This window comes from Antedon bifida, chromosome 3 (assembly GCF_963402885.1).
Source record: "Antedon bifida chromosome 3, ecAntBifi1.1, whole genome shotgun sequence".
In the NCBI taxonomy this organism is placed as follows: domain Eukaryota; kingdom Metazoa; phylum Echinodermata; class Crinoidea; order Comatulida; family Antedonidae; genus Antedon; species Antedon bifida.
In genome coordinates this window covers 202,887-217,182 of record NC_136228.1, presented here as the reverse complement: position 1 = coordinate 217,182, position 14,296 = coordinate 202,887, and the positions used below count along the sequence as shown (strand labels likewise).

General features: G+C 34.2%; 1 protein-coding gene across 1 annotated transcript; it reads left to right on the top strand.

Moving 5' to 3' along the window:
• Nucleotides 1-2,558: 2,558 nt before the first annotated feature.
• LOC144837324 (uncharacterized) lies at nt 2,559-14,296 on the top strand. The gene is made up of 9 exons (XM_078692375.1): nt 2,559-3,096; nt 3,427-5,691; nt 5,848-5,981; nt 6,514-6,632; nt 11,123-11,266; nt 11,390-11,535; nt 11,939-12,093; nt 12,623-12,764; nt 13,071-14,296. Exons 1-9 carry the CDS (start codon nt 2,559-2,561, stop codon nt 13,310-13,312), a joined length of 3,885 nt encoding a protein of 1,294 aa, XP_078548501.1. The 3' UTR covers nt 13,313-14,296.

Below are 14,296 nucleotides of genomic sequence, written 5' to 3'. Positions count from 1 at the left end.
TCGAGATTACTTATGTAAACTAAAAGAGGGGAGCTGCGAGGTTTCCGCCCGTAAAAATGTTTTATTTACATGATTTAAACAATATTCTAATCAATTTAACAGTGCGTGGCGTGTTGACCGCGAATGACTGAATGTACCATCTTCCCCATTACAAATGCACAAACTCATTTGCATGACAACGCACGGCATACCAAGCTGTTTAAAATAGAGCTGCAAGGTCCCCGGAAATGACATCTATTGAAACAAAATGTATTAGAGTCTTCAGTACCCCACAATGGTTGGGGATGAGCAAAGACAATTTTGAAAAATAAAGCTGCTAGGTTCCCGGCCGAAAAAACGTGACATGATTTGAAATTATATGAAACAAACTAAGACTCACCAGGACAATAGAGTTTGTCCCCGGAAAGTGCACCTATTCATTGAAATATGAAATTAAATATGAAGTATCCAGTACTAGCCCACACTGTTGGGGCAGAGCTAAGAATGAAAATAAAGCTAAGTCCCCAGAATTGCACTTATACTTATTATTATACGAATGCCATACAGGGCCGTAGCCAGGATCTGTCAAGGGGGGGTTCGGACACTAAGTATTTGGGACACTGAACCCCCCCCCCCCCCCCCCCCCCCACCCCTGAGGGGTGAGAATTTTGTTAAATGACACCCCTAGATGGCCGGAAATGGTACTGTCGCACATAATATTCATGATAAATGGCACCTCTAATTGGTCGGAAAAGACACTCTCATGCAGCATGCTACCAATGAGCAAAACGATCGTATTCGTACCTTTTTTCTCCTCCTCACACACGTGGACTATTTAATCGCCGATTGTTATGATCATTCACTCGGTATTTTGTTTTCAAGTTCAATATGAACTTTGTGTGAGAAGGCAAATTCAATGCTTATTATAGCTCTACCTATATTTATTTACAGCAATTTGTTGAGGAAATTAAATATTAATCAATGTAAATAGATGATATTGATACAGATGCTATAATGTAACCTACAGTACATGTACATGATACCATAGATATAATAGTGTAATATATTAATATATTACTAGTGTAATATATTAATATTCACTATAATCCTCTATGATGATAATACACGTACTATACTTTATAGCCACACATTTTTTATGTCCGTCGGAAGGCTATACCGTAAATCTTCTAATAGTAACCCACACTTTAATAGTAACCCTCCTTCTAATAGTAACCCACTTTATAAGTCAATCTATAATAATAATCCACTATTCTAATAGTAACCCACATGGGGTTAATATTAGAGTCACAAAAACTATTGACAAAATTACATTATGAATTGAAGACTGGTCGTTTATGATGCAGCCGTTACGGTAAAAAAATACGGTATTTTGAAAATAAGGAGATAATGCATGTTGATCTCGGGAGTGGGGAGGATTGAGTGTTTTTGAGTTTATAAAATAAAGTTCAGTTCAAACAAATATTCGTACTGTTTTATTATTTTGCTATGATTTGCTGACCGGAATAGTTGAGGTGGGTTACTATTTTCAGGTGCCTAATTTAAGATGAGTAATAGTAACCCACTACTCTAATAGTAATCCCCCTTCTAATAGTTACCCACCCTTAAAAAACAATCAAAGAATAATAACCCAGGGTTACAATTAGAAGATTTACAGAATAGGCCTACTTTATGCATGCTGCTGACTGCCGTGATCTAAACAATAGGTACGCGTTTGTCTGGCGGTGTCCTTTGTACGAATCGTTCGTGCACCAGCTCACTGTATCAGTACGATACACGCGTCAATATTATGTTACATCCAGGGATTTCAAGGTTCAGACCTGCGGCGTTTGCTTTCGTATTGTACGCGGCGTACAACTCCATAGGTCTGAACCAGGATGGCAATTCATTTGCAACTCTTGGAAATTTACAGACACGTATCGCTCGACGTACGCTCATACAGCGAAGAATGTATCGAGTTATTCAAGAACGAGTTTACGAATTTTTCAATTTACGAATAACCTTTTGTACTGTGTGGGGCACGTATTTGGAGGATGCAGAGATGAGGGTGAGGTATTGGGCATGTCGGGGATTGGGGTTCGCAGTCGGTTAAGGGGGGTTCGCGAACCATAAAAACCCCCCCTGGCTACGGGCCTGCCATACAACTTTATTTCTGATTTTAAATAAGGTCTACTCTTGTTGGCCTAGGCCTGATATTTTCAACCCTATAAATATCGCTCTTTCAAAAAACAAAAAAAAATTTCATTATTTAAAAAAAAAATATATATATGTATCCGTAGAGGTTCGAACCCACCCAATCTAGAGATGAGAGAACTCAAACCTGAGCATCAACCGTTACGCCTTAGTGCTGAGGCAGGGAGAGCACATTTAACATCTTTTTTTTTATTTAATTTTTCTTCAACCTGAATTAGATCTCGTAAATTTTATGTTTGGCGCCCTCAAGTTTAAGAACACCCGCGTTGCGTTTTACCAATGATGGGGTTCGGGGAAATCCTAATAAAGTATTTGGCGCGAAATATTAATAGAGTGTATATTGGAGGAACATAATATTGTTTCACAAAATGTCTGCAATGAATGTAGACTACAGCAGCAATGGTGAAGATATTTGGGATTACAAGCCAGCGGCAAGGAAGCCTCAGGGCGGTGGCAGGTCGGCATCCATCACAAACCACCAACGTAATGAAAAGTGTGGAGAACGACGTAGGCCTAGGCCTAGGCCTATGCCGAAATCCAGACGACGTAAACACAGTTCTTCATCAGGAGGAGGCGGTACCAGCGGTGATGTAACACGTAGTAGACATAGGCCTAGACCAAATAGCGATGTTGAGACACCTAAACATAAACACAGTCCTCCGACAACATTCAAAGCTGGAACATGTAAATCTAAATCAAAATCTACTTCCAAAGAAAACAATAATTCTAGTCAGATTAATAATAAAAGGGAGAAGATGAATGATATTAATAATATTAATAAAGCTGATGATAGTTTCTGTCCAAATTGCCAACTTCCACTTTGTCTCCTGACAGTTCAGACACCGACATGGCATGTTGAGCAATGTCTTAATCAGAGGACTGGTTTATTGGATATCAACAAAAAAGGTATGAACAGTTTTTATTGATATGTTGTGCCTGATATATAATATATAGATTGTATTAAGTTCGCTAAAGTGAGTGATAAAACTTATTGATTGGGCCTCAAAGTAAAACTTTAATCTCAGAAAAAAGAAATGTAAATTATTTAGTATTAACTATTATTACCAGGGAAGATGTATCTCCCTGTTATTACTACGGTATTAACAGTACTTAATAATAATACCACAGAGCTGGGAATCCTGTTTATACTGATGCTCTATAGTCTACACTTTTAATAAAATAAATTAAATAAATCAAATACTTTTTCATTTGTTCACTTTCTGTTCTTTTCTTTAGAATGCCCAAGTGGACTTGACTGTGACTCAACCATTGTAGTACATTATAACAATTTCACTCACAAACTACTTGCTATCGTTAGGGCTGGTGGGGACGTTTCAGATTTCTCTGAAATAGATGAACCATCATCCAATATAAAAAGGATAGAAGCATTGTTTGGCGCAAAAAACACCTCTCAAAATCATGCAAAGGGAATCTCAAGCAAAAGTAAACCGCAAGGCATCAATAACAATTGCTTACACCATAATAAGATTTCAACTCAAAGTAGTCTGTCATCAAAACGGGAGTTGTCAAGTCAGCAGAGACACCAAAAGTCCAGTCAGTCAACGCCAAAGAAATCTGTAGTCGGAAAAGGTAGAAAGACTTCTGAAAAGAGTGAAGCTTCATGCTCACAGCAGCCTTCAATCTTATCCTTTTTCAAACCTACTCAATCACCAAAAGAAAAAAACGTAGAAAAAACGAAAAAGACTGAAAAAGATAATGAATTTGAATTTGAAATACAATATTGTTCATCTGATGATTCGGTGGATTGTACTTTAATGGATGAAATTGTTCCATATTTTGAAGAAGACGAATCATGCGAAGAAAAGAAGACTTTTGATTTAACAGACGATGTTTGCTTGTATCAAGATGAAGTTGATGCTTTATCTTCTCCTTTAATTCTGTCTGAATGCAGTACAGTGCAATACAATAGTCCTGGTAGTGACATTCACAACGAAGACAATGAGAGACAATTTGCAGCTGATGATGATAACTTAAGCGAAGAAGATATATTTTCACCTTGTCCAAAGAGAACTTCTATGATGGCTCTGTCATCACCCAGTACTCCAAGTAGTGTTGAGACATTTTACCCAAATAAGGAAGTCTTTAGTTTGGAAAAAGAGGACATGTGCCAAACAAGACATAGAAATGACATGAATGATCTGACTAACTTAGAAGAGACTGATGATGATCTGATTAACATAGAAGAGACTGATAATGATCTGATTAACATAGAAGAGACTGATAATGATCTGATTACCAAAGAAGAGACTGATATTGATCTGACTAACTTAGAAGAGACTGATAATAATCTGACTAACTTAGAAGAGACTAATAATGATCTGATTAACATAGAAGAGACTGATAATGATCTGATTACCAAAGAAGAGACTGATAATGATCTGACTAACTTAGAAGAGACTGATAATGATCTGATTAACATAGAAGAGACTGATAATAATCTGATTAACATAGAAGAGACTGATAATGATCTGATTAACATAGAAGAGACTGATAATGATCTGATTAACATAGAAGAGACTGATAATGATCTGACTAACATAGAAGAGACTGATAATGATCTGATTAACATAGAAGAGACTGATAATAATGATCTCTCGCCAGATAACATTGGTGAAGATCTAATTGTTGATGCTCTAGTACCGTCAAGCTGTTTTGACATTTACGGTAATAAAAGGGGATCCATGTCAATTCCAAAACAAACTACTTCAATATTGGAGCCTACTCATGAGAGACATGATGTAGATTCTGCTTTAATGGAAGATATAATGAATGGTGATAGTTCATCACAGGTTACCTGTTCTCCTAGGCAAGACCCATCTACAGTCGTTAAAGTAGAATGCAATACCGGCTTCGAAAATCTTCCATTTGATTTTGAATACTTTGATACCAAAGAAAATGTTGAAGAAGAAAAAGTCGACAATGATATAGTACTTTCGACCAAAAATATATCTCTGGAAAAAGTTACCAACTCTGATTTTTGCACTGATAAACAAGTTTTCTGTGGTAATGTTGAAATTAAAGAAGAAATACTTAGTGAATCGTCAAATGAATTTTTTGATTGCCAGGAAACTATTTTAAATAGCTTCAAGACGGTTGATAACATCAAACGAGATTCTTCTTCAGGACGTCGTACAGATTCTTCCCAATGCTCCTCCAGTGATTCCGTCAACGATTCATCTTGCGTTCTGAGCAGGCTGGCATCTCAAGTCTCCTTTGATAAATTCATACCATTCAAAAATTATTTTTTTGGCTCAAAAAAAGAAACGTCAACAAACTCATATGTGCAAAATAACAATGAAGTTACAGAGAGTACAAGTCTATCTTCAAACATGGCTGGAAATTCTGCAGATTCCAATCATTTTGGAAGACATTTTTCAAATGCATCAAACCTAGGAAAGAATGGGAAACAAAACAAGTGGTCACGTTCTGCATGGAGTAACCCTCATAATAGACATTGTCCATTCTACAAAAAAATGCCAGGTATAGTTTAGGATGTAACTTCTGCGCCACTTTTTTTTTTCAAATTGCATTTTCTCTAAATGATAACTTCCGTTTATATTATATAGTTTACTTTTAAACAGAATGCAGTACTACAGTCATTTTTAAGTAGATGTATTAAAAAATATTTTTTTTCAGACACATTGATTGCTGTTGATGCATTCAGCTATGGCACCATTCCTTGTATCAAAGCTTACTTCCTGAGTCATTTCCATGCAGATCATTATGGAGGTCTTACCAAACATTTTAAACACCCAATTTACTGCAGTAAAGTAAGTAGTTCAGTCAGTCATATGGGGGGGGGGGGGCAGGGGGCGTGGGGAGAGTCATACAAATCAGAAAGAATGTTCAACCCACCTTAATTTAGATGAACAAGCATAGCTTTGTTTGTTTTTTTATACAATATTACAAATACTGTACATACATACAAATGACAGGATGAGAGCAAGAGGATAACCCTGTAAGCTCCAGAGCTTGTTGCCATAAGCAAAAATCTTGATTAACAAGAAAATCTTTATATTGGTTGACACATTGTCTATAGGTTATTCATTCAATCTTTTTTATTTTGGAATCTCTGGTCCATAGAAAGTCAAAATACATATAAAAAATTAACTAAAAATAAACAAGACTGTACTAATTACTACTACTCATCTCAGGATGGCATTCCACCTGGAGAGCATCTTTGACTTATATAAGATGTTAACTATTATCGTTGAGACTAAAACATTTTCACTTGAAGTCTACACATAAGGCCATATATCGATTTTCTTCTTTAAAAAGTTGTTAAATGTTTTTTTTATACAGGAAACTGGGAATCTTGTGAAGTCCAAGATTGGTGTTGCTAAGACTTTCGTTAACACACTTCCAATGAACACACCTTGTAACGTAGAAGGTGTACAAGTTACACTACTACCTGCTAATCAGTAAGTTCACCTCTATATTAAACTCTCCTAATACCGGACTCTCTGAAAACCGGAAGCTCTCTCAGACTTTTGTGGAAGCCCAAAAGGTCCCGAATTCATTTTGACCTTTAAAGACATATTCTGAATACCAGACTTTCCGGAAAAACAGACATATTTGGCCAGCCCAAAGGTGTCCGGTATTGGTAGAGTTGACTCACTCTACTTATATCTCAGCACACTTCAGTTTCTTACCCTTCTGAGGCCAAATGGAGGGCAACCACCCTCCCAATTGAAATGTTATCATTTGTTTATATGTGTAGCTCTGATAGCTCAACAAAGTAAAATCAAATCATTCCCTTTTCTTTTCACATCATACCTTGGAAACCATGTATTAAAACATTAACTAAATGTTTGAATTATCACTACACCATGTACAATTGTGAATTATCACTACACCATGTACAATTGTGAATTATCACTACACCATGTACAATTGTGAATTATCACTAAACCATGTACAATTGTGAATTATCACTACACCATGTACAATTGTGAATTATCACTAAACCATGTACAATTGTGAATTATCACTACACCATGTACAATTGTGAATTATCACTACACCATGTACAATTGTGAATTATCACTACACCATGTACAATTCTGAATTATCACTACACCATGTACAATTGTGAATTATCACTAAACCATGTACAATTGTGAATTATCACTACACCATGTACAATTGTGAATTATCACTAAACCATGTACAATTGTGAATTATCACTAAACCATGTACAATTGTGAATTATCACTACACCATGTACAATTGTGAATTATCACTAAACCATGTACAATTGTGAATTATCACTACACCATGTACAATTGTGAATTATCACTACACCATGTACAATTGTGAATTATCACTACACCATGTACAATTGTGAATTATCACTACACCATGTACAATTGTGAATTATCACTACACCATGTACAATTGTGAATTATCACTACACCATGTACAATTGTGAATTATCACTACACCATGTACAATTGTGAATTATCACTACACCATGTACAATTGTGAATTATCACTACACCATGTACAATTGTGAATTATCACTACACCATGTACAATTGTGAATTATCACTACACCATGTACAATTGTGAATTATCACTAAACCATGTACAATTGTGAATTATCACTACACCATGTACAATTGTGAATTATCACTAAACCATGTACAATTGTGAATTATCACTACACCATGTACAATTGTGAATTATCACTAAACCATGTACAATTGTGAATTATCACTAAACCATGTACAATTGTGAATTATCACTACACCATGTACAATTGTGAATTATCACTAAACCATGTACAATTGTGAATTATCACTACACCATGTACAATTGTGAATTATCACTACACCATGTACAATTGTGAATTATCACTACACCATGTACAATTGTGAATTATCACTACACCATGTACAATTGTGAATTATCACTACACCATGTACAATTGTGAATTATCACTACACCATGTACAATTGTGAATTATCACTACACCATGTACAATTGTGAATTATCACTACACCATGTACAATTGTGAATTATCACTACACCATGTACAATTGTGAATTATCACTACACCATGTACAATTGTGAATTATCACTACACCATGTACAATTGTGAATTATCACTAAACCATGTACAATTGTGAATTATCACTACACCATGTACAATTGTGAATTATCACTACACCATGTACAATTGTGAATTATCACTACACCATGTACAATTGTGAATTATCACTACACCATGTACAATTGTGAATTATCACTACACCATGTACAATTGTGAATTATCACTACACCATGTACAATTGTGAATTATCACTACACCATGTACAATTGTGAATTATCACTACACCATGTACAATTGTGAATTATCACTACACCATGTACAATTGTGAATTATCACTACACCATGTACAATTGTGAATTATCACTACACCATGTACAATTGTGAATTATCACTACACCATGTACAATTGTGAATTATCACTACACCATGTACAATTGTGAATTATCACTACACCATGTACAATTGTGAATTATCACTACACCATGTACAATTGTGAATTATCACTACACCATGTACAATTGTGAATTATCACTACACCATGTACAATTGTGAATTATCACTACACCATGTACAATTGTGAATTATCACTACACCATGTACAATTGTGAATTATCACTACACCATGTACAATTGTGAATTATCACTACACCATGTACAATTGTGAATTATCACTACACCATGTACAATTGTGAATTATCACTACACCATGTACAATTGTGAATTATCACTACACCATGTACAATTGTGAATTATCACTACACCATGTACAATTGTGAATTATCACTACACCATGTACAATTGTGAATTATCACTACACCATGTACAATTGTGAATTATCACTACACCATGTACAATTGTGAATTATCACTACACCATGTACAATTGTGAATTATCACTACACCATGTACAATTCTGAATTATCACTACACCATGTACAATTGTGTTTTTATCACTACACCATGTACAATTGTGAATTATCACTACACCATGTACAATTGTGAATTATCACTACACCATGTACAATTGTGAATTATCACTACACCATGTACAATTGTGAATTATCACTACACCATGTACAATTGTGAATTATCACTACACCATGTACAATTGTGAATTATCACTACACCATGTACAATTGTGAATTATCACTACACCATGTACAATTGTGAATTATCACTACACCATGTACAATTCTGAATTATCACTACACCATGTACAATTGTGTTTTTATCACTACACCATGTACAATTGTGAATTATCACTACACCATGTACAATTGTGAATTATCACTACACCATGTACAATTGTGAATTATCACTACACCATGTACAATTGTGAATTATCACTACACCATGTACAATTGTGAATTATCACTACACCATGTACAATTGTGTTTTTATCACTACACCATGTACAATTGTGAATTATCACTACACCATGTACAATTGTGAATTATCACTACACCATGTACAATTGTGAATTATCACTACACCATGTACAATTGTGAATTATCACTACACCATGTACAATTGTGAATTATCACTACACCATGTACAATTGTGTTTTTATCACTACACCATGTACAATTGTGAATTATCACTACACCATGTACAATTGTGAATTATCACTACACCATGTACAATTGTGAATTATCACTACACCATGTACAATTGTGAATTATCACTACACCATGTACAATTGTGAATTATCACTACACCATGTACAATTGTGAATTATCACTAAACCATGTACAATTGTGAATTATCACTACACCATGTACAATTGTGTTTTTATCACTACACCATGTACAATTGTGTTTTTATCACTAAACCATGTACAATTGTGAATTATCACTACACCATGTACAATTGTGTTTTTATCACTACACCATGTACAATTGTGTTTTTATCACTAAACCATGTACAATTGTGAATTATCACTACACCATGTACAATTGTGTTTTTATCACTACACCATGTACAATTGTGTTTTTATCACTAAACCATGTACAATTGTGAATTATCACTACACCATGTACAATTGTGTTTTTATCACTACACCATGTACAATTGTGTTTTTATCACTAAACCATGTACAATTGTGAATTATCACTACACCATGTACAATTGTGTTTTTATCACTACACCATGTACAATTGTGTTTTTATCACTAAACCATGTACAATTGTGAATTATCACTACACCATGTACAATTGTGAATTATCACTACACCATGTACAATTGTGAATTATCACTACACCATGTACAATTGTGTTTTTATCACTACACCATGTACAATTGTGTTTTTATCACTAAACCATGTACAATTGTGAATTATCACTACACCATGTACAATTGTGAATTATCACTACACCATGTACAATTGTGTTTTTATCACTAAACCATGTACAATTGTGAATTATCACTACACCATGTACAATTGTGAATTATCACTACACCATGTACAATTGTGAATTATCACTACACCATGTACAATTGTGAATTATCACTACACCATGTACAATTGTGTTTTTATCACTAAACCATGTACAATTGTGAATTATCACTACACCATGTACAATTGTGAATTATCACTACACCATGTACAATTGTGAATTATCACTACACCATGTACAATTGTGAATTATCACTACACCATGTACAATTGTGTTTTTATCACTAAACCATGTACAATTGTGAATTATCACTACACCATGTACAATTGTGAATTATCACTACACCATGTACAATTGTGTTTTTATCACTAAACCATGTACAATTGTGTTTTTATCACTACACCATGTACAATTGTGTTTTTATCACTACACCATGTACAATTGTGTTTTTTTTTATTTAGTTGTCCCGGAGCAACGTTGTTCCTTTTCTGTTTGAAAAATGGTAAAGTTTACCTTCACACTGGGGACTTTAGAGCAGATCCCACCATGGAAGAATACCCTGCTCTTGGTAACTGTCATGTGAACACACTTTATCTCGATACTACGTAAGTGTGAACAAGACACTAAGTAATGTGAACACACTGTACTGAATGTTAACCATTTCTTCTATAATTGATATAAATTCAGCTATCATCTCTCATCCAATTAAATGTGAATCCATGTTATAGATACTGCAGTGCTGAATATAAATTTCCAAGCCAGCAAGAAACTTTGCAATATGTTGTTGATGTGGCTAGAAAGCATGTTGAAGGCAATGAACAAACTTTAATAGTATGTGGAGCTTATACTATCGGTAAAGAAAAGGTGTTTTTAGGTAAGAAATGTATGGAAATTTAAAGCTTTTATTGGTTATTATTTTAAATTCATTTGCACCATACAGTACGATGGTACTACACTAATTATATTGTTTGAAGGTTTGCATGGCGAAATCAAATGTACACCACATATGTTAGTTCTGAAAAGAACTGTTGAGTTTCTCGACGTTTCGATCAATATGCTTTGATCGTCCTCAGGAGTGAGAATACACGAATTATGATATATCTTTAAATAAGAGATTTTTCCTACTTCAAATATAATGAATGCTGGGAATAGATAAGGGTGTAAAAATAAATTATTATAAATGAAATAGAATTGGGGTGTACTTTAGATGATGCGTCTTTAGTCTCTTTCAGTTAACATTATTCGATTTTTTAACATTATTTTTAACATTTTTTCAGCAATAGCCAAAGCCCTTGGTTGCAAAGTGTGTATAACACGTGACAAGCAAAATGTTCTGAATTGCCTCGAAGATGAAGATATGAAAAGTTACTTAACTTGTTGTAAAACTACAACAAGACTTCATGTTCTGCCGATGGCCTCGATTACACATCCGGTATGTACACATTTTATGAACCTGAAATACTGTCCTTCTTTATCAACCATAAGATCATTAAAAACTATAAATTTTTTTAAATTTTATTTTATGTCTTAAGAAACAACAACAATAGTAAATTAATCACTGTCCTATTAGTTAGGTGGTACTCCCCCTGTTACAGGGGCTATTTTGTGAACCAGTTCACCAGGGTAACACCCTACTCGTCTCGAATGATGAACTGGGTTCTTTAAAGTGCACATGAGCTAGATGTGTACACCGGACCTATGGTTGATAGTTCTTGTCCAAGAAGACTTGTTCCACCACCAGAACCAAGCGAGTCGGAGTCGAACCCTTACCAATATTGTTCGCTCTTTAGGTACGGTAAACAGCGCCCCTGCCTTAACCGCTCGGCCATAAGATCATTAAAAACTATAAATAAGAATAATGATGTTTAATTGATAATTTGTGTTTCATTTCTTTATTTCCACAATTAATAACCCGCATAATAAACTGTCAGTATTAACAATTTTCTGTAATAATATTCCAGAAATTGAAAGAGTATATGAGTCGATTAAACCAACGCTATACACAAGTGGTTGGTATTAAACCCACAGGGTGGACACACAGCAAGAAAACTACTGGTCTACTGGACATTAAGCCATCAGTCAGTGGCCTCAATTTTATCTATGGTATGAAATCTATGAACTTATTTGCTTGTAATTACTTTTCCTTATTTATTGAAAAAATACATATTTAAAGATATATTGTCCCCCAACAAATTTTTTTTATATGCCATTTTAATGTCACATAATAGCTATTCACTTTGACCAAAAACTGGATCGAAATAATAATTTTTTTTGGTGTTTTTTTACATAAGTGAATAACTTTATTAAAACTGCAAAATGGCCTATTTAAAGTCTGATTTTATTAATCTTCATTTTTCATGTTTTTGGGGGACAATACATCTTTAAATGAATATTTTGTTGTGTTCTTAGGAATACCTTACAGTGAACATAGCAGTTACAATGAATTGGAACGCTTTGTGAGATTTATAAAACCTGACAAGATTCAGCCAACCGTGAACGTTGCTAAGGAAGATTCGAGGAAGAAAATGAAAAAGATCTTTGAATCTTGGATGAAAGAGGATGTTACTATGCCAACCAAACGAAAATGTTCTACCATAGCAACCATTGATACTTTTTATGGTAAAAAGATGAAGAATGAAGAAGAAAATTAATAGAAAAAGTTGCTAAATTTAGCAAAATAGATGACATTTTATTTATTTATTTTTTTTTATTTCACCTTACTTATAGAGGGTGACCCTAAAGCTTGGTTCCCACTAGAACGCAACGCAGCGACGTATTGACGCAAAGTGCTGTATTGCGTAATCACAAGTGGGAACCGATGACGCAATAGTGCTGCAAACATCGCAGGTTTGATTTCACGTAGGCGGGGGCAAACACAATTATTAGAAGGGCATTTTCTTACGTTGCATAGATTGTGTTACGTTGCGTCGCTAGTGGGAACCACGCTTAAACAGCATATGCTGACAATCATGGGTCTCAATGTATTTATAGTATATAGATGATGCAATGTTCACCATTTGAACGTTCTAGAGATTGTTTCAAATGTCGTTATTAAATTAAAGAACTCTTTATATTCTATAAATTCTATATAAACAATACTGTGATAGTAGACCCACATTGCACATTGATTATTAAGATATTAATTCCTTTGTTACACTGATCATGTGGATTTGTATACATCTTTAATGTTGATATAAGTCCATAATTCTTCCTCTATCATCCAATCAAAACTGATACATTAGTAACATGACAAAACAACTTTTTCTTAAAGAATTGACAAACAGAATGAAATAGATATTATATACAGTATATTTATTTACAAAATACTATAGTTCACCCTAATATGTAATGTAGATTAGATTATATAAAATAATAGTAAATTAATTTAGATATTACATAGCAAATATAGCATATAATGCAATCAAACAATGCAATACATTTGATGCTGATTATTCCCAGTGTTACTGTTTTGTTATATTAGACCAGTGTATACACAAATTGGGATAAGTCAATTATCTTAATATTAACAATATAGCTGATGTAGCTGGGAAAGAGAAACAAATCATGAGTCAATACTTGGATGGTTATCTTGTTTTTTTTCCTTTTACAGTACTAATAAAGGACTAAACAAAGCA